The following is a 25,112-nucleotide window of genomic DNA, read 5'->3' on the forward strand; positions in this document are numbered from 1 at the left end:
CATTATCTCCAATATGCAGAAATGTGGTATGCAAATTGTGCTCATTGCAAAGCAATTTAAATGAGTTAGAAATTTCATTTTAACACTACCTTGCAGGAATGCCATAACTGTTGTTTGTTTATGTGTTTGAGCTTTTGTGATTTCATGGCAGAGAATATTTTTTAAAAACTTAACATCACACACAACCCTAAAATACTGGAGTTTTAGTGGTGGCACAGTGGCTAGAGTGCCAGACTAGAACCTGGGAAACCAGGGTTCAAATCTTGGCCATGAAGCTCCCTGGGTGATCTTGGGCCAGCCTCTCAGTCTAGCCCACCTCACAGGGTTGTTGTGAGGATAAAAACGGAGAGCTAGCTGTACTATCTTAACCATGGGAAGAGTAACAAAAAACAAAACAAACACCATCATGTTTAGAGGTAGAACCCATGCTTTAAAAGACTGTTTAAGACCTTGTTGGGTTTTTAGTTTTACTAGAGGAAGGATCTTAACCTAGACGATGGTCATGGATGATGGAATTTGTAGTCCAACAACATCTGGTTTGTACCCCTGCTTTAGCTGAAATTCAAGAAGACTAGCTGAGGCCAACTAACTTCTGCTTGGAGAAGAACCATTGACATTAATGGACCAAAGTCACTCTTGTTATTTCATTTCAATGCATCTATTCTGGGTGTGACCAACGTTTGATATAACTGTCTAGAAATAAAAAGATGACAAGCAATTCCAGGGACCCCACTGTGCTCCTTGAAGGAAGGGGAGGGATTAAGAGACAACAAGGACTACCATACTCCACTGTGGCATATATCACAATGAGAACTTGCCCCCGCCCCACTCCTCTCTCTTTAGGCTTCAGTGCTCTTACCTGTAAAAGGTGAGCCAATGATCCATAAAATAGAAGGGTGGCAAGGGGGAAATCAGCAACCACAATGAACTTAACTTTACCAGATGCAAATACAACTTCCATTTGCACCAATTAAAAACAAAGATGATTTGATTTCTGAGCACATGGCACCACAGAACTGTTCACAACAGAACGAAATATACAAAGGTAACAATTCAATAAATCCACTTTATTACAACACTAGCCCTAAAAGACAGTACAAAATAGACTGAAATACACCAGCAGCGAAAAGAAATGTCAGCAGACCCCCAGCATAGAAACCCCCATTTATATTACACGAAGGCCTTCATGAAAAAGTAGGTCTTCAAGGCCCATGTAAAGACGACATGGGATGGGTCCTGCCCAACTTAGAGCAAGATCTAATTCCACTTAACTGTGGGGCCGCCACCACGGCGGCCCTATTACGAATACCATCCAAACAAAATTGTCTTTGCAGATGCAGACGAGACATTTGGGCAACCCAGTCATAAAGAGCTTGAGGTCATCGCCATGGCACAGTTGCAGAAACAGTTGTATGAAACACAAGTACCAAAGCCAGCACAGGGGAACCCACAGAGACAGTCACCCCTTTATCAAGACCTGCCCCATTCTCCCTCGAAACAAGGGGGTGCCTCTCTGCATACCTCCACTCACCATGGCAAAGTTGCATTAAGCCTCCACTTTGTCATGCAAATGAATGAGCCTAGGCAAAGGGGCACAAGGAGGGGAAGAAGCCTATTTTCAGTTGAAGCATAACACATCCAGCAGTATGAAACCAGACTTTGCCACTGAAAGATCCGGCAGCAAACTTCTTCTTTTTCCCTGCTCACCAGAGGCGGCATATTCCAAAGAGAACGTCCATGTCTGGTTTCCCCCTGAAACCCATCCTTCCCTCCAAGCATCTTTATTTGGGTGTGCAAAGAAAATTCAAGGCCTCCGAACCTCTGTTTTGAGATAATCCCCATCCTAAACAAAGGATTTGTCTTAACAGCTGTCAGCCAGCTCTAGATCAACAGCTGCTTGATGGGGGCTGCCCTGTTAGGAGGGCATGAAATTAACATGTCTATTTAGATCCTTTCACCCCCCCAACACAAGGGGGGGAGGGGGATGCACCAAGGATCCTAGACAACACAGGACACATGGAGTAGTTTTGCTTTCACGGAGGCTTTTGGAAGGATAAACTGCCACCTCCACCCAACCCTTTCTCTCCCACATACTCTCCTGCTGTTTCAATAAATTAACTGGGGGCAGGGAGAGAAGTGAGATCCCAAAGGGGAAAGAGGGGGAGGGCGAACCACACACACAGACCCATCACTTTCCAAACGGCAGCAAAGTTGTGACTGCGGGCAACACATGTCATTAATCACTCCTCTAGGAACCAGCTCTCAATCTGCCAAACCAAACACACACAAAAGGATAGACAGCAAAGTTTCCCATTCACAGGAGGGTCCCCAGCACCAGGGGTAGGGGATGCCAAGGGGGCTGGGGAAAGGTATTCTCAAGTCCTAATACGTTCCAGCATCTGATTTTTAGAAGATGGAATCTAATTTCTAAAATTAAACTTATCCTGCATAGAACTATGGATTAGATTGGATTGGGTTCCTCTCTGGCACCTACACAGGCTGGATCTAGACACATCAAAGAAGCCTTAAAACGCATTGTAAATTTAAACAGAGAAATCCAGTAGGGAAAAACTGGGACTCCACAGCACCATCTGGTGGCACATTGTTATAGCACATATACAACGCATACACAGTGGTACCTCAGATTACATACGCTTCAGGTTACAGACTCCGCTAACGCAGAAATAGTACCTCGGGTTAAGAACTTTGCTTCAGGATGAGAACAGAAATCGTGCTCCAGCTGCATGAGGCCCCATTAGCTAACATTGGGGCCGCCATTTTTTGTGGCAGCTGCTAATTTTCTTCATGAAATGCCTCCGCATGACCAATGGTCAGAGCTAACAGGAGTTGGGAGTCAAACAGCAGCTGGAGAACCAAAAGTTCCCCACCTTTAAATTACACATTCCTTGAAGCTGTAACAGGCTTTTTGTAAACCTGGGAGAATCAGAACCATTTTTCTTTCTTTCTCATCTGTGGGCATTTATTTTTAAGGAGAATTATCACCTAGATTTAATCTGTATTAAATTACAGTAATCTGCATTAACAGCAAATTTCATTTGTTTAGATAGGCGCAAGATGAAGCTATTCCAGATAACTGAGGATATTTTTAAGTAGGAAAAAACACAGTTAGGCATGCAACAAATTCAAAACTCAACAGGTTATTTGCTGTAATTGAATATGTGCCCCAAGCAAAATTCCTAGAAGACAACTCAAGCTATCAGAGCCAGCATGAAGATGGCATTTAAACAAAGAACTTAGAAATCTATGCAGATGAATAAAAGGCAAAATCTTTTCTCACCCAAGTTCTGCAAAGCCACAGGTTTACAATCACTGCCTGCTGATGATTCTCTGCTATGCTATGATGAAGTTAATGTAAGCTTGTTATGGATTTGATGCCAAAAATCACACAAATCACAGAGATTTCGCATCATGACAAGGCCCACAGGGCCATACTAAACAAGCAACTCAAAGTGTACATTGCTCAGAGTTGGAGCAAGAAGAGACCTCAACATTACATTCTAGTCTACAGTGAAGGAACACATAAAACGAAGCAACCAAAACCTCATTTTGGACCTAGGAAAACCACCATCTCCTTCAAATCAACCATATGGCATGGCAAGAGCATCTAAAATCAGCAAAGCAATAAGTAGCAACTACAGGGTGCAAAACTTTTCAAGCCACACCTGCAAAGGGGAAAAAACAGGAGCCTGATCCAAGGGCATTCACAATTCTTTGGTCACATCCAGGTCATACATTTAAACCATATGGTCGCCCCCCCCCCAAGAATCCTGGGAACTGTAGTTCACAGAGCTACCATTCCTAGAATGCTTAACAGGATTTTATTTCAGAGGCAGGGTGCTATCCAGAAATAATTCTGTGCTTTTTGTGTTTGGTGCCTTTTCAGTCACTGCAGGGCAGGACCAAAAAAAAGTGCTGAATTCAAAAAGCAAGAAATTTTACCTGCGCGCAGAACAGAAGAATTGGGAGAACATCTCCTGTTCAGTTTGGATCAGCTGAGCTTACCTGACCCACACCTGATATCATATGACACCAGGTGATGGGCAGACAGGCAGGCATGGTTTAGGGAAAACAATGCTGCAGGCAAAATAATTAGTTCTCATAGCTCAAGGTTTCCCAGCACTGCCCTAGAGAGCGATCTAATCTAGCATGTTTATTTTACTGGCATTTAGTAAACAAAGCTGAAATCTCGTAAATTGCCAAGCTCTGTCTACAACCCGACTTGAAATAGGCATCCATTCATTCTTTTTAATGAACTTGTGAAACTAAACATTTCCCACCCCTACAAATATCACACAGCAGCCAATGGTGTGGCTGTGAACCCCAGCTGTTTCGTAAGTCGCAATTCTGTAGGAACTCAGCAAAAGCGGCAGAAATTAACTCTTAAGAATTTTACACTTTTGCTGCTGGACTGAGCCACATTGGTTATTTTGAAGTGGTAAAAATGACGCAAAATGCTTGGCAAATGATTTGCACTTGAAACTTTTGAGTCAAACATCCCTGATCCAATGTTAGTCCTACTCAGAGGAGACCTACTGAAAGGAAGGACATGACTAACTTAGTTGGGATGCAATCCTATTTATCTATCAAATTAAAATCCGCCTTGTGGAGTTATCAACACATCCTCAGTTCACATCTGCAATCAATTTGTCAAGATGAGGCATTAGGGTTCACAGCCATCCAACTGTGTGCCATGAGGCACCATATCTAGAAAGGAAGCAGCCTGCCATACCTCTGCATGCAAACAGGAGCATTCAAGCCACTCTGGACACAGAGACAAATGCAGAAATGTCTGCTGTTATATCCCTTAATGAGTGTCTGTTCTCGCTTGGCTTCTTCTAAACACAACAACTCACACAAGATAGGATCCGTAGAGACTTATTTCTTGATAAGCTATACCTACATTGACACAGATTGATCAAGCCAATACAAGTTGTATGGCTAATTGGGTAACACTCTAAATTTCTATGTTCATCGTGGAATTGTAGAGTTGGAAGGGACCCCAAGGGTCATCCAGGCCAACCCCTGCAATATAGAGATCTTTTGCCCAATGTGGTGCTCGAACCCACAACTCTGATACTAAGAGTCTCATGCTGTACCAACAGAGATATTCCACTGAATACAGCTGAGTACAGCTTAATGCCAAAATTGGCTTTTGGAAAAGTCCAGCTTGTAGTTGCCCACTTTGCTTCTGGTAGCAAATAAGAATTGTAACTGAGGCAACTTAGAGAAGTTGTCTTTGCTTTTCAAGCTGGAAAAGGGCCATCTAAGCACATATGGGGTGTGTTAGAAATTCAGATATATAAGCCAAATTTTGATTGTGCAGATAAAATATCACAGATAGAATTCTACAGGATGTAATGTTAGTGTGTGAAAACAGGCACGATTCAATGGTCCCCCAGACATGCACCTCCAGATGGCAAAGACACCAGGCACCATCCAGGCACCCAAACATATTCACTTGGTCACAAGTGGCAGATAGCCAGGTGCCAAACTTGCCTAGCACCTGGCAAATTTCGAATACTGGTGCCAGGAACAAATTTTCTTTAAGAATGGACCCTTCCACTTGGTCCAACGCACCATCTTAATTAATTTCCTTTCTCCAGGTTCAAGCCCTGCCTCCAAAGAGATGAATGGACACATGTCTAGTTTCTGAAACAAAAATGGTGTAAGTCCTTCTAATGAGGCAGCTGCCCTGTGCAAGCCTAATCATACCCACCCAGAACTCAGTGGGTCTTCCTCCCAGGTAAAGTGGGGTTAGGATCGCAACCTTCATTGCACAAAAACTTTACGGGTGCATTTCCACAAGTTAAAACCAGAACTGGAAGCAAGCCAGCCTTCACTCTTGGGCTCTGACTTTATTTTAAAGAACATCAGGAACACAGAAAGCTGCCTTCTACAGTCAGACCCCTCCAGGATGTTAGGCAGGAGTCGTCTCTCCAAGCCCTACCTGGAGAGGGTGAGGATTGAACCAGCGACCTTTTGCACGCAAAGCAGATGTTCTGCCACTGAGCTACGGCCCTTCCTGGGACATGAGTACACACCTGCAGCCTGGCAAGCAGACAACCAACTCGATATGCCAGCAAACCCCGCTCCTCTCTCACCAACCTAACTGGGAAGCAGTTGGAGGACTTAAAACCTGGGAAAGCCATATGAAAACTCATCCCTTTTAAATAGTGGTCACGTTCACATGTCATAATCCAGGCCTTCTGGTTTACTGAACCTGGGCAGGGTGCTGGTACAGCGCTGCCCAGCTGTCCCTACATCAGCCCTGCCCTAGAGGAAGGAGAATAAATGAAACAGAAACTTAAGACTTTGTGTTATGGCTAAACAAGGGGCTGCGATCTATTGCTCCCTAACAAACCACAATTGCTGGCCAGTCCAAACCCATGATTTGCTGTTGGTTTGCTGTGGCTTGTTAGAGAAAACCAAAACCACAAACCCTGGGCTTGGTCAGTCTGCAAAGCCAAGGCAGGCTGATTTGTTTCTCCTGCTCCTGCTAGGGGGAAGAGCAAGCAGAAGCAATCAGGCCATGTGCATGGGCACAAAGCTCATGCCCTGTAAACCACAATAAGCTAGATAACTCGGCGGCAGAGAACCTGCACTGAACGAGGAAGGGCCAAGGTTAATCCCCCCAGCATCTCCAGGTAGCGCTGGGAATGCCTCCTCTCGGAGACCTTGGGAGAGCTACTGCCAGACAGTGTAAACTGTAGACAATGCTGAGCCAGTGGAACCAGTGTAAGGCATCTTCCTATGTTTCTGGCTCAGAGTCACACGGAACCAGCCACTAAGTAGCAATGGGCACACCAGTCTCATCAGCCTGACAGATCACCACCCGCAACACTTTTTTAATAGCAGTGACCCCTAACAGGGCTATTGAGGAGACAATGAAGCAAGAGATCACAAAGCACTTTGCAAGTGTAGTAAACAATCACCCACCTCCCTGGAAGTTAGGTTTTGCCTCTACAAGGCACTATGGGAAAGTTTTATTTTTTTAAAAAAAAAACCATATCCGAAAAGATGTCAGGAAACTCAAGCATTAATTCTCTTTCCCATCAACCTAGAAGGGCTTTGTGTGTCAATTTAAAGTAGGTCTGAAAGGAAGATGTTCTACTTTTGTAAAAGCCAACAAAAGAAAAAGCACACACACACATAAATGATGGGTTTCAATAGCCTTCTAATCACTCCTTCGGTACACAAAAACAGGACAACAGCTTCTCCGCCAGGCTGGAGTTGCCCTCCAGTTGTGCTGATGGGATTAGCCGTCCAAAACACCTGGAGGGCACCCACTTGACAAAGGCTGCAAAAGAGTCTTTCCTCCTCCAGCTACTCAAAGGCAGTGGGCATATATCTTCCCCATAAACCTCTTAGCTATGCCTGGGGGGAAAGCGGGGGTGGGGTGGGGGCTCACTAAGGACCCAGCTGCCGCCAGCTTCCCTTGTCCTAACAAGGGATCCTTATCTTTCTGCTTCTGTCCCCTCACCATCCAGCTTTCAGGCATGCTCAGCCACTCAAATCTCAACCCCCAGCTTCCCTGATACAGTGAAGGGGGCAGAATGAATGCCTCTATGTCTCCTCCACTACTCAGCTCCAAAATCATTTCCCAAATCTCAATTAAGCAGCAACGAGTATTCTTACAAAAATGTTTGCGCCAAGATTCAGCATTTTATCTCCTCTTCCTGGACAGGGCATTTGTTTCTCTCTCTCACCCACCTTCACACCCCTGTCTAGGTAACAAGCAAGGCTTTGCTCGCACACCTAAAGTCAGTTTTTGCTCCTGAATCAGCCTAACTCCTTTAAACACAGGAGACCCAAAGCAGAGAAAGCCCCTCTTAGAGCTCTCCTATTCAGGGTGATTTTTGCTGAAGTGAGCTTCCCTCTCTGAGGATCTGCAGCACCACATTCTGCCCTCTTTCAAAAGCTATTGGACCTCACAGTGCCCAGCAAACTCTTACTCTCCATATCTTCCCTCCTTTGCAACATTCTCCTTTCAAGAGCCATAAGGCATTTCATACTTGCTAGGCCAACATCTCCCCCAACTCAACTTGGGCATGGATGTACTAATGCTGCAGATTTCTCCTCTGCCTCCATTTAAGTACGCAACAGGCCTCTCTCACCTTGTTGCACATAATAATATTAGTAGTAGTGCTGCTTTTTGTCACAAGTTACCTCAAAGTGGTTTACATTTTTAAAAAAATCAATTTGAAACAACAGGTCACATCCACATCATACAATTAAAGCACACAGTCCTGGAAACTGTAGTTTACCACTCACAGAGCTACAATTCCCAGCACCTGTAACAAAATACAGCTAATTGGACACATTTTTTTTTTGGTGGCAGGAGCCATGAACTTTAAATGTATGATGTGGATGTAACCATGCACAAAGTTAATCCCTGCACATCAATCTGTTGGAGAGGGGGATGGGCAGTTTTAAAGTCATCCTTAGGATACTTAGGATACTGGGGGACGTCCCCAACTTTCCTCCCAGTGATGGTGTGTGTGTGTGTGTGTGTGTGTGTGTTTCTTCTCAATCCTCTCCTTACTGCATTTTGTCACTCTCAATTTGCTCCTGCTTCCCCCTTTCCCTAGGCAAGAACACCCCCAACGCAAGTGCTTCTTTAGTCCCCAACCCCTCCAACTTGCCTGGGAATGCCCACTTCCTCCCACCCACCCCTCAGCATCCCCTTCTCTTTGCCAACTACTCTTGCAGCCCCAACCGGAACCCATCAGACAACTCCCTTTCCACATGTGGCTCCAGGTGCCCTGGACGCCACGCCGGGACTCCTTTCTCAAAGTCCCAAGGCTTCTCATTCTCTCCCCTCCCCCACCGATCCATGTCTCCTCCCGCCCCTCATCCGCACAGCCCCCTCCGTGTCCTCATCCTTCCTGCATCCCCCACGTACGCGCACTGCAAGCACACACACACACACACACACACACACACACGATTTGCCACTCCGCTCCTTGGCAGACCTCTTTGATCTCACACTTGCACCCGTATGGGCCACCCCCCTCCGGCACACACACAGCAGCTGCAGACCCTCCTTTTGTAATCCCCCCACTGACCACTCCTCTGCCTCAGCAGGCCTCTTGCTCCTGAGCTCCCCCTTCCCTCAGCAGCTCCCCTAAACCCCTCAAGCCCCTTGCAGTCCCCAACACAGCCCGCCCTCCCAAAAAATACCTCTCCCGGCTGTTCCTCAGCAGGCCTCCCACCGTTCTCAGCCCCCTCCCCCCAATTGCACTTCTCCCCATAAGCCCCCAAACATACTGCGGCCCACCAAAAAGCTGAACCCAAACATGCAGCAGACTCGCGCTGCCCCCATGTCCCTTTGCACACCACCCTTGGCTCTCAGCCCCCCTCCTCTCAATTGCACTTGCTCCCCTAAGCCCCTGGACCTATTGCATCTTCCTCCTTCCAAGATTCCCCCCTGCATTCCTTCTAAGCCGTCTCCCCCCCCCCCCACAGCGTCCTCCATACCTGCTCCCGAGGGTCCTGCTTCCATCCCATCCACGCGGGCGTCGCCCCGAGCCTAGCGGGGGGAAGAGAGAAAGTCGAGGCGGCGGACGCGGTGAGGGGGGGGGGGCGCTGAGTGATGCCCGCGAGCGCGCGCCGGGACCAGGGCGCCGCTCGCGCTGCTGCAGCCGCAGCCTCTGCTCTGTACGAGGCAGGCGCCTGGGATTCGCAGAGCGCGCATGCGCAACCGCCCGGCCAACCAGCAGCGCCGGCGACGCGTCACAGGAGGTCTTCAGCTCTTCGCCTCCCCCCTCCCGCTCTTCGCCCGAGATAACTGTCCCTAGGCAGTCCTCACTTCAGGCTCTTTTGAGGAATCCTCCATGTGCGGGGCTATGAGTGGTAATTGCATTGGGGACTCATGGGAAACAGGTAAACGGAGGCGGCAAAAGGGAGCCTACCGAGTTGCACTCCCGTGCAATCTTTCCGTCTCCTTTTCCCTCCCAAAGCTAAAAATTCCCAAGGCTATTTGTCCTGCTTATCATTGCATCTCTCTCTGTTCAATTCCATGAATGCTATTGTGGGATCTGAGAGCGCAGGAGAGGAAAAGGAATTTCATCCGTGTCGAGCTGTTTTTGCCCGCTTAGTGTGGAGGTGATTGATTAAAAAAAAAAACATTTACGAAAAGCCTAATTAGAAGCGCTAACCCTGTGTTTTTGCCCCCCCCCACCACTAGCTGCAATTGGAAACCGGAAATCTCTGTGCTGAGCCGTTAAGAGTGTAACAGTGCAGCCCTTCACTCTTCCCCTTTGCCTCGACTCCTGTTGCCAACAAAGGAAAAGGGGGAAGGAATCCTGTGGGTGCCCCCTGGCGGCGACCTAAGGGAGCCGCAAGAACAGAGTAAGGCTCGGGGCCGTATAGGGCATATGCAGCATGGGGGCCATTTTGAAACCAGAACGAGTCTGGGGGAATAACCATCCGAGGCCCAAGATGGAGGATAGTATTTTTTAATGCTTCCCATACATTTTTTAAAAAAATATGCACTGCAAGTAGAAAACTAGCATAGCAGGGAGAGGGGTAGGCCAATGTGCTATGCTAATCTTCTACTTGCAGGGAGTTGTTGCTGGCTCATCTTTTGTTGTTTGTCTGCTTCTCAGACATGGGAGAGTATTCATCAATGGTACTCCTCACTTTCAGGCTCATCATAAAAAAAGCCTTGTAACAAAGTTAATATGGCATAAGGCATGGATGGGGAGCATATGACCCTTCAGCTGTTGGACTACAACTCCTATCAGCCCCAGCCAGCATGATAGTGGTTATGGCATTGTAGTCCAACAAGACATATGAAAGTGGTATATTTTCTCATCCTTAATGCAGAATATCGGATTAGGCCTGGAGAGACTCAGGTTTAAGTTCCCAGCTGGCAACGAAACTCACTGAATGGCATACTCTCCAACATTTCTCTGATGAAAATAGGGACATCCTACTACAGAATAATAATTATTTTATTATTTATATACCCTGCCCATCTATGGGTTGGCACTTTTGCATTTTGTCTGAAAGTGCACCGAGATCACATTGACATAGAGCTGAATAATGCTCTGCACTGCAAAAAAGGCAGAATGTTGAAGATGTGCCTGCTCAAACAAAATTTAAACAGAAGTCTGGCGACCCAGAGTCATACAGCATAATTTTGGAGCGGGGGGGGGGGCAGTTAGTAAAATGAGATGGGAAAGTAATTGGTGCACTGCAAAGCTTGCACGAATTGTGGAGGATGGGAGGTGGGGAGAAATAATCCCAACTGCTACAAAAGAGAATGATGCACAAGCACAATATTTTAATGGGAAATAAAAAATTATTACATAGGAGATAAAATATTTAATGTCCATTTATCGCTGTAAAAAAAACCAACACCCATTATGCCACTACTTCAAATCTTTCTCAAAACTCACATTCTCTGCTGTGTCTTTGGCACACACCACTTGTCCTACCTCCACAACCAAGCTTTCTGTCTAACTGCAATAATTGCAGTGTTTTTCTCCATTTATCCCAGTCTTCATTTCCTCTCTTTAATTTTGCAGTTTCAATTACATTCCAGATTGTAGTCGTCTTGGATTATGGAATTGTCATCCCATGTTTAGTAAACCATGGGGAAAGCATGCCATAAGTAAATTTGTGCTGCTTTCCTCATTAACATTTTCTTGGAAGTTTCCAGCAGCCTCGCTCCCCAACTATTAAAAAGAGAAAATGAAGTCTCCAGCACTGAGAAAACAACAAGCAAAGCAAATGTGCAGATTAAGTATATTCTCAACTGTTCTGTTGAGAACAGTGGTTACCTGAATGGAGGATGCAAACCTGAAGACAGATTCAAGCCAGTGACTCCAAGCAAACAAGGGAGAGCCACCAACACTAAATTTAGTTGTAATACTAAATTAAAGTGGTACACTTGTTCCATTAGAGAAATGTTATGTTGTGCAAGAGAATACATACGGTGGTTACCGATAGCTTTATGCAACTATTCTTTGGGCTCCTCTTTGTGCAACAGTAAAACTCACCCACCTGCTGGCGCAGGAGTCCTTGCACTAGTGACAGAGAACATTGAATACCGTATAGCCCTTTGTAATACATGTGCATGCCACAATACTCATTCCAGCCCCACTGAACCAACTGGGTATATCTCTTGTTCCAGGTGGGCCATCCAACACCACTAGTTGTTTTAACTTGACCTACATCAAAACTAGAGTACACAAGAGACCTAGAACTCAGCTACATTAGTCAAAAAACATTTTGAATGTGTTATAAACATACAAAACCAGATGGCACCAGAGAGCAAAATAAATGTTTATGTGATTTTTACATAGTTTTTTTTTCTTCTTATAACAATTTCTGACTTATTTATAGCATTTTTTCCTAAGTGTAGATCCACCCCTAGCTAACATTGCAGCATTTGGTCTGTACATTGCGAAGTTTTACGTTGAAGCAGGCCAGCGGTGGTGAACCTGTGGCCCTCCAGAGGTTGCTGGACTCAAAGTCCCATAATCCTTGACCATTGGCCATGCTAGCTGGGGCAGATGGGGGGGGGGGGCTGGAGTACAACAAAACCTGGGGGGAGGGCACAGATCCCCTGCCCCTGGTGTAGCCATTCACTAGACTTGTGATAAAACCACTAGAGGAAGGGTAGAGGAGAAACTTCATCCCTAGGTCCCCAATCAAACACTTGGGATGCAGCCTGGCAGAGTACCACTTGCAAAGAACGTGGTCCAGCTGTGTCTGCCTACCACCTCCTTCAGCTGTAGAGTGGTGGTCTGCAGTTGCCCGGGCCACAGTCTCACTCCCAGGAGATACGTGGCTTGGGTAAGTGCCGCCCCCTGCGGTGTGGTGCCCAGTGCCCCCCCCCCGACTCCCCTAGCTATGCCTCTGAGATCCAGTTACTCTACCGTCCTTGTCCCTTTGTCAAATAGCTGTGCGCTAAATGGCTTCTGTTCTTTTCTCACAGCTCCTGCAGAATGCATGTCTAATGCTGAATATCCCTACAAATAAAGATTCATCTAGTCTTAGCATCCTGTTTGCCACCACAGGGAACAGCCAGATCCTTGTAGGAAACCAAGAGGCAATTTTAGTCACTGGCATCTTGCCTCCGGGTTAGGAGCCACTGAGAGATCTATCCTTTTCCATGAATTTGCCTCATCCCTTTGACATCTGTTCTAGTGAGCAGGATATCTTGTGGCAGTGAATTCTTTTTTAAGTCAGCTATGGGGTATTGTCAGTTACTTCCTTTGTCTGTTGTAAAAGCTATAACAAACTTATTTCTCACTAACCGTAAATTCTAGTATTGTGTAGGAGACAACTTCTTCCCACCTCCAATGAGTGATCTTATAAATGCTCTTGCTCCTAGTGCACTTTTGATTTGTTTTTTCTAAACTACGAAAACTCCACATGATAATTTTTGTTGGGAAGCTATGCCAACGCTTAGCCATTTGGGTTGCTTTTCTGTACCTAGTTCAGCTCTATAGTTTTTGACACAAGTCACCCAAACTGTTACACAGCCATGGTTCAAACATTCATGGTTTGAAAGTTTCCTAATAAACTTGGGACATGGAATTTACCTTGCCTGCTGCCATGCAGTTACCATTTTAACTGAGTTAACCACTACATCTCAAATGATCTATTTCCTGGTTAGTAATTGCCAATTCAGACCTTTTGTGTATATACAATGAGTAGTTTTGGCTAGAAAATGAATCACTTGACATTTAACTGAACCTTATAGCAACTCTTCCAATTACTTATGACTCTGCTCTTACTGACCATATGGCTCTATGCTTAGATATTACAAATTATGTTATGTTCTAAAATATCTGGTTTATAAATCAAGCATGTAACTGTTTAATATACAATATTTCCTCTGTTATGCAATATATATTATACACCAAGAAAGAAAAGAACATTTGGCACCCAAATGCCTTTATTTATTTTTTTGGACACATGAACACAAAATCCCTGCAGGCTAAAAAAAAAGAGAGAAAAAAAAATACATTGCAGTTATACACAGCCAGCATATTATCGCAATAGGAAGGCTATTAGCCTACCGTCCCCACCAACAGGGGTTGTGTTTGTTTTTTTAAAAGAAAAAAGTACCTCGTATTGCTATAGACATACATCCAGTCCAATTTTAATAAAATACAATTTAAAACATTACAAGTCTAACAATATAGAAACAAAACAAAAAAATACATCAGAAGTCAAAAATGAACAAATGCAAACAAGTTTTACATACATGTTTCAGGCTCTAGACAGAAATATCACCAAAATGTGTCAATAGCAAGGTATAAAGAAACTCTTAAGTGATATTCACATATGATCTTTCCTCAAATTGCACAAGGGAAAAAACCTTGCAGTTCAAACAGTATTGATACAATGCCCTCCAAGCTCTACTTTCCTAAAATGAAAGCAGAGCGACTGCCTTGCTATTGAGCAAGAAGGGGGTAAAAAGATCTACAACACATCCACAAGGGTAGTTTTTTGGGGAGTGGGGGGTGGGAGGTTGGGGTTGGAGGTTTGCTAACCTGTCAGAATGGCCTTGTCCCCAACAGGTGGATAAAGGCTTTTGATATAAGGGTCATGTGGGGCAGAATGGGGTGAGGGCGGGGAGGGGGGGACTTCTAAATCATACTGATACATACTGCATGGAACATCTCTTTTGCATCCCTTGATTATGCCTCTTTGGGTGTCATCTTTAAACAGCCCTCAAGCAAAGAGCAAGCAACCCCAGCCTGCACCTCAAATCCGCTACAGAACAAAAGATTTTCAGAGCCTCTTTTCAAATTTAAGTGCTCACAACAAGCAGAACAGGATAGGGGGAAAGCAAAAAAGAGCATGGTGTTTTGGTTGGCTCTATAAACACCTTTTGCTCCTAAAAAATTTCCCCTTCCCCCCACCCCAGTCCAAATTTGCTACATTTGAGAATCTTTCACAACATATAGCTAAACAATAGCCAACAGGCTTTAAACAAAAGGATAAAGCATAAAAAAAACCAAACACCATAAGAACCTACAGCTACAGAATGCACGTCTTCCCATTGATTGACACATGCATAACAATTCAGTTCATCCCATTTTCAGGGTGGGGGTGAGGTTAGTTCAGATGAGCAGAGTCAAGAGATTCTGCCACACAACAGCGTTGCTGCATCTGGATCTTGCAGTCATTAGTTCCGAAGATCTTTTTTGCTACTGTTGCCACCCGTACAGCCCCTTGGATAAATCCTCAGCTTTTAAGCACTCCCACCCCAAAAGACATCATCACACTCTTCAGCAACAGAGAGTTAACTGAACATTTTCTTGCACAGAAAAAAATTCCAACAGGGGCAAAAATTAAAGGAAAATTCATGAAAAATTCCAAGAAAGTGCAAAAGTTGGCAAAAAAAAGCTCAGACATTTTTGGATGATAATTTTTTGTGACATTAATGCATTAAAAAGAATCCCGCTTATATATATATATAATTTTTAAATACAGAAGACTTCAAAAGATAGCTGCGGTCTGTAATACATAAGAAAGATATAATGATTAGAACAGGGTTTTGTTTTCCTTTGATAGAAGACAAAAAAGATAATTTCGTCTAGTCCTGCCTATTTTATGATGAGCGAGTGAGTCAGAAAAGCCCTTTCCAGGGCAAGTTCAGATTCCTGCCTACGCAGTTCTGGACAAAACTGCAAGTTATGTTGAGCACCCATTTAGTAATAAAAAAGCATGCTTTCAACTGGTCACTTTCTTTCTTTAGCAAACGCAGCCAAAGAAGGGGTGGGTGTGTCAGAAGGGTGGGATCCAGATTTGCCTTTGGTGACAATGGCATGAGGAAGTAGGGAACTTTTGGCCCACAGGCCCAATTATGCTTTCCAGGCTGGTTTGGGCAAACCATGCCTACCTTTTCCTGACCTGGTGTCATATATAAAATGTGTTACTGATTCTTCATCGGCAGCTAGGAATCAGTGCTTATTAAATATGGTGCCTTTTTCTATCACTCTGCACAGTAACCCCACCACGCCAGTCCTAATCCAGAAACTCAAACTGTTGTTTTTAAGGAAAAAGAGTTGGTTTTTGTTTTTGCTTTTTAAGTATACTTAACATGTTGCTTGACTCTGATGTCCAAGAGAGTCAGACTTACCTGCAGACAGGCAAATTAGAGAATCTCTCTGCTCCACATGCACTAGGTGTGCTTGGCGCTAGGAAAAGCTACCTGCCTGATGATGTTACAATATACATTTTTCTTCTTGACGTACTCTCTCCCTCTGTCCGAATTCACGTCCTTACCTAGTGCAAAAAAACCGAAACCATGCTACACACTAACACAGGTGCTTACTCGCTTCAAGGTGCCTTAGTTCTCCATTTGTTGGCCAGCAGGAGTTCGATTCTTGCATTTTCTCCCTGAACAGGTATTTTTAAAAAAGAAAAGAAAAGCAGCGGACCAACTGAAGCAGCACTCTTCCTCCCCACATGTCCTGATATTTATTACACAAGTGAGGTATTCTTAAGGGGAAAAGAAAACGAAAGACTTAAATACGTTTAAATTAATCTAGTATCTAAGCCTGGCCACACTATGCATCAGAGCAGAGTTTGCTTTGCTCCTGTTTGGGGGGGGGGGGGAATAAAATTTTATAAGCTAGAACCCACAAGGGGGAGGGGGAAGGAGAAAGAGAGAGATTTCTAAGAGGAGCTTACAAAAACTGCTTTCAGAAGACTAATGTCAAGTGTATTTTGATACAGCTGACTGACAGTATTTAGAAATGTAAACTTTCCAAGTATCTACGAGCTCTATTTCAAAAGACTGAAGGAAAAATCTAAACCACATAGCATATTGCTGACCTTGAGGTCTGGATCCAAACGTTCACAAGGTCACATGACTCTGCAACACCACCTGCTCACATCAGAGACTAGAGTGCAATTATTGGCAAAATCCCAATCTTTCACAGTGGCATCATCTCAGTTAAAAACTAGGAATTTAAAGCATATTGCGCTAACACTCACAAGCTAGTCTCAAGGCAGCACTACTATGGTCTGCAGGTGCCCCACCCCACCCCCGCTTTTTGCATTACACATTTTAGTGGAAGAGAACCAAGCAAATAAGAGTTCTAATTTATAGAAATGGGTCAAGATCAACATTGAAATGTACACTTCACACATGCTAGCGAATGTTGCTGTACATGCGAGCAACCTAAGCTCTCAGAGAAACAAAAGTTTTAAAATGCTGGTAAAAGTCTTCGATTGCTACTGTCACACTATACACAACTGTACATATTGGCAAAGCCTTTCCTATATATGGAACACCCACTTTCCAAGCTTATAAAAAGGGGCTAGACAGACCAATGGTGAATATAAAACAGTTAAAAATAATCATTTGTAAAAAGCATGAAGGGAGCCTTTTCTGATCCATTTAAGAACAAATTTCCTCTTCAGCAAAGTCAAGTCAATCTACACAAGAATGTTGGCTGTAACTCATGTAAAGTATTCAGCTAGAAAAGTTACTGCCAGGGTATTAAAAAAAAATTATTGCCAAAGTTAAAACCTTCTATGAAAAAGAGTATTAAAAATGACCTCAATTCATCAAACACAGCAGCATAAAATGGGCACTTTCGTAATGTCTGAAAAATACCTAAAACTAATCTTTTAGAACTTAGTCACATACTTTTTAGAGGGGGAAGCAGTTCAGCATTCTGAACCAGACAGTGGCAGTTGTGTGTAACCATTATGATTTTACTAGACCTGCCAGAGGGCATTGCTATCCGCTTATGTTACACATTCACAGAACAAGAACCACCAAGTTGAATTCGCAGTTATAGTGCAATTGTTCTGCAGCCCACGACTGCAGAGAGATTTACAAAAAGACTAGTAAAACTTAACAACAAAGCGAAAAAAAACAAAAAAAAAACAAACAGCAATACCTCAGAAAAGTAATAGTTGTTGAAAGGTGTTTACAGTAAAAGTTCCATTTATAAAGTCTATATGGCCCCACACAGAAGAACAGTGGAATAAGATGTTTTGCCATATCTGGAGACTCACTAAGCAGTATGAAGAAGCCCAGGAGGAATTCAGCTTCTTGATAAGCTTAATGGGGGGGACAAGGAGGTAACTTAAAATTGATTAGCAAAATATTTCAATAAAAACCTTTCGTGCCAAGTCCTTTAAAAATTTCTTTTTACGAGGATCAGCCTTTTGCGCTTTGAGGTAAAAATTCAGTCCAATGCAAAGACTGTCTATGAAATTCCTATTTACTGAAAATCACAAAATAAAAATGGCTCAATTGCGCCTGCATCGGATGTTGCTGCGTCAATTCAGTGCAACTGTCCCAAGCTGCTGGTGGTGGACAGCCTGAAATAAAAATGAGCCCTAACCACCAGTGGTTGGTGGCCCGCCCAACTGGGCTACTGCTTCTGCCTCAGACTCTCAGATTCTTATCAGGCAAAATACATTGTGTGCTGGGTGTCATGATGGATCTGCACTGCCTTGGCTAGCGCCTGAGGATCACGGCCATTGCTCTGTCCTGAAACGTGGCTGCCTTCAGCACTGCGGGGGGAGGGAAACAGAAAAGAGATTTAGTAAGGCAACATTGTCTCAATTAGTCAACATTTTCTTTATTTTTAAAAAAATATACTTATAAATCACAACATCCCCCAAACTGAAAAGCAGTACACAGGAGGATAAAAGGCAAAAAGCGCCAGCAACACCAAAAAACAAACAAACATAAAATACAGTTCAAACTTCACAGTGACAAGTAAAGGTAAAGGGACCCCTGACCATTAGGTCCAGTCGTGACCAAGTCTGGGGTTGCGATGCTCATCTCGCTTTATTGGCCGAGGGAGCCGGCGTTTGTCCGCAGACAGCTTCCGGGTCATGTGGCCAGCATGACTAAGCCGCTTCTGGTGAACCAGAGCAGCAAACGGAAATGCCGTTTACCTTCCCGCCAGAGCGGTACCTATTTATCTACTTGCACTTTGACGTGCTTTTGAACTGCTAGGTGGGCAGGAGCTGGGACCGAGCAACGGCAGCTCACCCCGTCGCAGGGATCTGAACCACCAACCTTTTGATCGGCAAGTCCTAGGCTCTGTGGTTTACCCCACAGCACCACCCGCGTCCCATACAGTGACAAGTAGAAGACAATAAATGCTTGCAAACAGTTGCTCTATGAAGGCTCGGAATACAAGAAAAGGCCACCAAAACCAGAATGCCGTTGGTGCACAATTTGTTGCAAAGAACAGGAACCTAGTAAATGCTGCTGCACTAGAGGCCCTACTCTCAGTGGCTGCAAGATGAATGCGAGAAGCGTCTTGTTGTTGAGCTCAGAGACCAAAGGTCCATCTAGTCCAGCATCCTGTTCTCACAGTGGTTAACCAGATCCCCGTGGGAAACCCACAAGCAGGATGAATTTCAGGGGCATCTAGCACGATTAAGAGAGCCTCATCAGATTACCTGAGCAACTGAGCAGGACTGTAAGGTTGAAGGCAGGTTCTCAAGTAACCCGGTCCCAGGTTGTTCAGGGCTTTATATACCAACAGCAAAACTTTACGGTGGAATTCAACACAGCGCTAAATGGGGTATGCATTCTTTGACACTCACACAGAATACAAGCCCACAGTCTACCGCAGAGTAAGGGATTTCCAGCCACTGATTGCCTTTAAGTAAGGGAATGAAGTTCACCATCCCTTCCTGGCCTAGTGGTCCATGGAACAGAAGCATGCATGCCCCTCGACTACTCACCTGTCATGATCTTTGTCCACAAGATGGTATCTTGCCCTAAATGCTACCAGCCTGGCATAGTATGCAGGAGCAGGGATCGAGACAGACCGTGTACACCTGACGTAAGTGTGACACAGCTGGTATGTCAGTAACTGCAATTCATCAGCAGTGAAACAGTTGTCATCCCACAAGACTTGGTAGTGAGAAGGACGGCTAGTTCCCTGCAGGAAGAGAAGGCCAGGAAATCCACTATTTTTATTTTAGAAGACGTGTAATGAAAGTTGAATGATTGGGCCCCTGTCAGAAAGTCCCTTCTCTCTTTCTCCAAGGGTAAATTACATCTCAGGAATAAGAACCCCGTTTATCCCTCTTCTTTTCCAGATGCCTCCCCATTTCTCTGAGATACACAGGTTTTAGCAAGGTTGAATGTCACTAACGACATAGGTAGAAGGGACTGTTCCACTGACTAAGAGGCACAAATGCTGTGGGCCCATTGAATTAACAGTATATTCATGCATTCTCCCCCTCTAGCACACATTATGGCTTAAATGAAGCTGCTGTAGGCACTCCCAATGCATGTAAAAGTGAATGAAACGTTAAAATATTAAGATATCATAACCAAAGCTGCAGATTACCTGAATTCCTGCATGGCTACAGAGGTAGAAGTCGAATTCAGAGGGATGTGTGATTGTGCTGTCCACAGTTGTGCCTGCTGGAACATTGCCACTTTTCCCCACCTATTAGATACATCAATGAGTGCCTTAGTATCTGCATTTGTGGCACAATTCAATGCCATTCAACCAACCAGTTGTTTACCTTCTTGGCCACTTAACAGTGTCACACACTTTAAAATTTGCCTTCCACCTTTTTCTTCAGCTTTGTATAATGTATCAGTTATGTCCAACTGGACTTAAAGCAACATTAAGCATAGTTTTGTAGTAACAATAAAACCTGAAGTATACAACTGCCCTATTGCAGCTACTTTTGTTGTGATAAAAATGTCGAAGTCAGTTACGCTGTCTTGAACACCTTGAGGAAAAGGCAAGCTATAGATGAAATATGCTGTATCTACTCTATTTGGCTTTTGGATACTCTCAGTTTATAATTTATTCTTTACACCATTTTCAAAGTTTTAAGCTTTGAAGTTCAGGAAGAACTGCTACCTGTCTTACAGCTATATCACATTGTCCTACAGCTTAAGAGTTGCTATGCTACTGACAGCAGACTTGCAGAATGGCCAAAAGAAGCACTTTCAGTGTTATTCTGAACCTGAGTCCCGGTGCTTACTTTGGTATCCTGCGCATCTGAGCATTTAGTTACAAATTATACCTTAAGAAATTATGCACTCTTCTCAAGTCATCCTTTGTCTGGCTGCATGACATTATTTATTTTATTATTATTAATTTAATTTATACCCCTGCTCTATGGTTTTTTTCCAACTTCACTTTGCAAACAGGCAATGAATAACATTATGAAATGTGCTAATACATCGCCTCTTTCCACCAAGAGTTATTTGGCAGCCCCATACAAGATGTGGTCTAATGAGATGCCTCATCATTCCAAAGGAAGAATCGCCTACCCTTTCAGATTTGTCAGCACAGAACAGCCTTGTGTGATGCCTTTTCTGAACAACTATGTAGGTGATTCCTGGTCTGTAGTCTTCCTCCAAACTGATGCAGGCCTTCCGGATTGCAATGAGTTCTGGCCAGGCCACCTAGAAAATTTAAGTGCTTGACATCAGCTACTTATCTGGATTGCACAAGGTCATTATTTTTATTGGATTTATCCAATACATACAACTCCTTACATAAGGGGCCAGTCAAAATAAATAAAATAAATAAAAAAATTGTCCAGTAGCACATTAGAGTCCAACTAAGTTTGTTCTGGGTATAAGCTTTCGTGTGCATGCACATTTCTTCAGATACACAGTGTGCATGCACACAGAAGCTTATACCCAGAACAAACTTAGTTGGTCTCTTAAGGAGCTACTGGACAATTTTTTTATTTATTTCGACTGTGTCAGACCAACACGGCTACCTACCTGAATAAAGGGCCAGGTTCCACTGGCACTGTAAGATTTCAACTTAAATGCCAATTCAAGTTGAGGATGAAGAAATACATTTAGTAAAATATAAGAGGCTCAGATTTGGAGGCTGCCAGCCAGCCTACTCTTTCAGCCAACAATGAGTAAGGAGGAAGCTTAACTAACACATTAGGACAGGGTTCAGTCATTTCAGATAGTACCAAGTTCCCACACCCAAAGGAAAAGGCAGTTTCTCTTTCTGAAGATTAAACACCATCTTCCTCATCATTAGCAAATGTATAAGGGACTATTTAAATGGTTCTAGAATGTAAATGACAACTACACACATCACACAAAAAACACAATTTGCTGGAGAGCCAGGCTAGAAATTTAAACAAAAACATGTTAGAATATGGCTCAGTCACTGTGTGTGGATTTTACAATACAACCACTCTTTGGGGGTGGGAGACATGGCATAGTTACTTGCGATAGTTACTACTCGATAAAAATGCAAAGCAGTCACCAAGAAGTCGTCATTTTTTATAGTAAACTGCCTTATACAGAGTCCATCTAGCTCAGTACTGTCTTCACAAACTGGCAGAGGCTCGCTGGGGTATATGATAGGGGACATTCTCATTCCCAGCTCTAACTGGAGACACCAGGGACTGAACATGAGACTTTCTGCATAAAAGGGTGTACTGAGTCACAGATTGGTTTTCTCTTATTATTCCTTTATTTTTAATTAAACTTCTAAACTGGTCTTCAACCAAACATCACAGGGCAGTTTACAGTATAAAAACACAAAAATATATACTGTAATACCAAACAAAAACAATAACCGCCTACAGTACTACTGTTATTATTTATTCAACTTATATACCACCCTTTTTAACCACTGCCATGTTTACCTATACCTATACAGAGTAGCATTTCTGCAAGGAGTGGGTATGCAACATGAACCAACAGGCTATTGGTCTGTGGATGTATCGGATCTCAAAAGTAACTGCAGTGGCACAGCCTGCATGTGATACTAATACTGGATCTCAAAACTGGATAATAAAGCTTATGAACTAAATGCTTTTTAGGACAGGCTTCCGCTTCATGCAACCTCATGGCACAAACCTCTCTGTCCAGAAAAGAAGTGGTGTCTCCTGGACCTTCCCAAGTTTGGAAAGCTAAACCTCCATGCAACATATAAGGATCTTGAGACAAATACCTGTTTCATCTGCCCTTCTGACACACCTCCCCTATAGTAGATGATCCGCGTGGGCTTGAAGCGGGTGGACTTATAGAACTGGATCAGCAGTTCTCGCACCATGTTGGTCAGGTCCTGAATCACTTCCTGGCTGTACAGCAGCTCTTGGGACGTTTCCTGGCGGGAAGTCTGTACTCGCACAGTAGCACAGTAGCGGCTAGGGTGGCCGTCCATGCTGCCTACGACAGCAGCAATGGAAGGCTTCTTCCCATCCCCCGCAGGCGGATGTGTGACATCTGCTCCCAGAAAGATCACTGGCTGCTGGAATACAGAGGGCCTGTTCAATTGAAAAGGAGAAAAAAAAGTTTACACTGGAAATCAAGAAATGGGATGCATTTTCACATTCCCTTCACCTGTCTTTTGACTTTATGCACCAATGTACACTGTCAGATGGGCAGGGTACCACAAGGACTGAACATTCTGCTGCTCCTATAGACAATGCTGTAACTAACCATAACTGCACCTGGTGCAAACCACATACTGTGCCCCCACGCCCCCACTATCTATACCAGGGGTCAGCAACCTTTTTCAGCCATGGGCTGGTCCATCGTCCCTCTGACCATGTTCCTATGCCACACAAATAACCCAGAGATGCATTTCAAATAAAAGCACACATTCTACTCATGTAAAAACACCAGGCAGGCCCCGCAAATAACCCAAAGATGCATTTTAAATAAAAGGACACATTCTACTCATGTAAAAACACACTGATTCCCGGACCATCCGCGACCTGGATTGAGAAGGCGATTGGGCCACATCCAGCTCCCGGACCTAAGGTTGCCTACCCCTGATCTATACATATTTAAATTAGAACCATAGCTTTAGAATTAAAATCAAATTAAGAAAATTTACAATCAGTGGAGCCTGGTAACATTTTGACTTGGTAGGGCTACAACTCTTAACCTTGCTGTTTTTCATCACAATAGGACTTGCATAGCACTTACTGTATTTTTTGCTCTATAAGACTCACTTTTTCCCTCCTAAAAAGTAAGGGGAAATGTATGTGCGTCTTATGGAGCGAATGCAGGCTGCGCAGCTATACCAGAAGCCAGAACAGCAAGAGGGATTGCTGCTTTCACTGCCCAGCGATCCCTCTCGCTGTTCTGGTTTCTGAGATTCAGGATATTCTTTTTCTTGTTTTCCTCCTCCAAAAACTAGGTGCGTCTTGTGGTCCGGTGCGTCTTATAGAGCGAAAAATACTGTATTTAAGGAAAGCATGTCATTACAGTTGTGCAGAGAGCCAAAAATTATTCTCTGCACATCTATGGACAGGGGAAGAGGCTTCATGTAAGAGGGCCCAACTATGATTCTCAGACAAGAATGACTCTGTACCTTTTATTTAGAAATTAGATGTTTTTTTATTTATGTATTGAGTACATCTATTGCCATGAAACCAAAACTTCTAAAATGTGGGAAACACTTGCTTTCAGTTGCATGCAGTCCCCCCCCCCCTGCCAAAATTTAGCTTTTCATTATTCAAAACACTTTTTTTCTCTAAATGAAAAGAATGAGGTATTTCAACCAATAGACAAAAATTATTGATTCATTTGATCAGTATAGCTGAGTCCTGAAAATGTGAAGTAATAATGTCTCATGTGCAGAGCACATCGCATCAGAACAATCACTATCAGCCTCTTATGTCTGAGATTAGGGAGAAATACCTTTCAGGTTTGGGGAAGGATGTGCAGTCAGTCAGTGTGACATCCGGACAGGCACAGAGCCCAAACTTTTCGTTTTAGAAATTAACTGATAAGCTCACAAGCAAGCGAGAAACAGTTCATAGCACCCACATTTTCTTCCATTCTGCAATCAAGATATTCTGGGGGCACTTATTGGAAGCTGATCTACACACCTTTTCTGGAAAGGCTCTGGAACTGCACGTGGCTCAGACAAGCTGCCCTGCCCCACCCAGCAGCTGCTGCAGCTTTTAATGAGTGAATGCAGGGAAATGGTTAATACAGAGTTTGCAGCTACACAAGCCATCCACCATTTCTCCTCCCAATCCATTTCACAAAAATAAATGCAAAACAATCAGGCAAGAATAGATAGGTATTTATTTATTTATTATACATGCGGTCTCCACTGTTGCTTGCCCTCTTTTTCTCTCAGCAATACCACAAAACAAAACAAACAAACAGC

The 25,112-nt window shown here is 43.8% G+C and overlaps 2 protein-coding genes and 1 long non-coding RNA gene across 4 annotated transcripts in view; 1 reads left to right on the plus strand and 2 right to left on the minus strand.

Annotated features, from left to right (window-relative positions):
• Positions 1 to 9,699, minus strand: part of LOC310683391 (protein argonaute-1) — a 47,939-nt gene extending 38,240 nt beyond the window's left edge. The window contains exon 1 of one of the 2 annotated variants that reach the window (XM_083453288.1): positions 9,499 to 9,699. In XM_083453288.1, the coding sequence (XP_083309414.1) occupies positions 9,499 to 9,523 (25 nt within the window). In that variant the 5' untranslated portion in view covers positions 9,524 to 9,699. The remainder of the gene's footprint in view (positions 1 to 9,498) is intronic. The other variant, XM_083453289.1, reaches the window with a different exon arrangement.
• Positions 9,700 to 9,777: 78 nt separating this feature from the next.
• Positions 9,778 to 11,923, plus strand: LOC310683404. Its single transcript, XR_014514396.1, has 3 exons — positions 9,778 to 9,903; positions 10,208 to 10,371; positions 11,570 to 11,923. It is a non-coding gene; the product is annotated as an uncharacterized lncRNA (long non-coding RNA).
• A 1,992-nt stretch (positions 11,924 to 13,915) lies between these two features.
• Positions 13,916 to 25,112, minus strand: part of LOC310683392 (protein argonaute-4) — a 33,824-nt gene continuing 22,627 nt past the window's right edge. Inside the window, exons 14-18 of the mRNA XM_083453290.1 lie at positions 22,935 to 23,250; positions 21,275 to 21,409; positions 20,331 to 20,432; positions 19,717 to 19,916; positions 13,916 to 18,525 (exon numbers count right to left, since the gene is read on the minus strand). Of these exons, the coding sequence (XP_083309416.1) occupies positions 18,417 to 18,525; positions 19,717 to 19,916; positions 20,331 to 20,432; positions 21,275 to 21,409; positions 22,935 to 23,250 (862 nt within the window). The 3' untranslated portion in view covers positions 13,916 to 18,416. The remainder of the gene's footprint in view (positions 18,526 to 19,716; positions 19,917 to 20,330; positions 20,433 to 21,274; positions 21,410 to 22,934; positions 23,251 to 25,112) is intronic.

Source organism: Podarcis tiliguerta (assembly GCF_965153285.1).
Source record: "Podarcis tiliguerta genome assembly, chromosome: 8".
Classification (NCBI taxonomy): domain Eukaryota; kingdom Metazoa; phylum Chordata; class Lepidosauria; order Squamata; family Lacertidae; genus Podarcis; species Podarcis tiliguerta.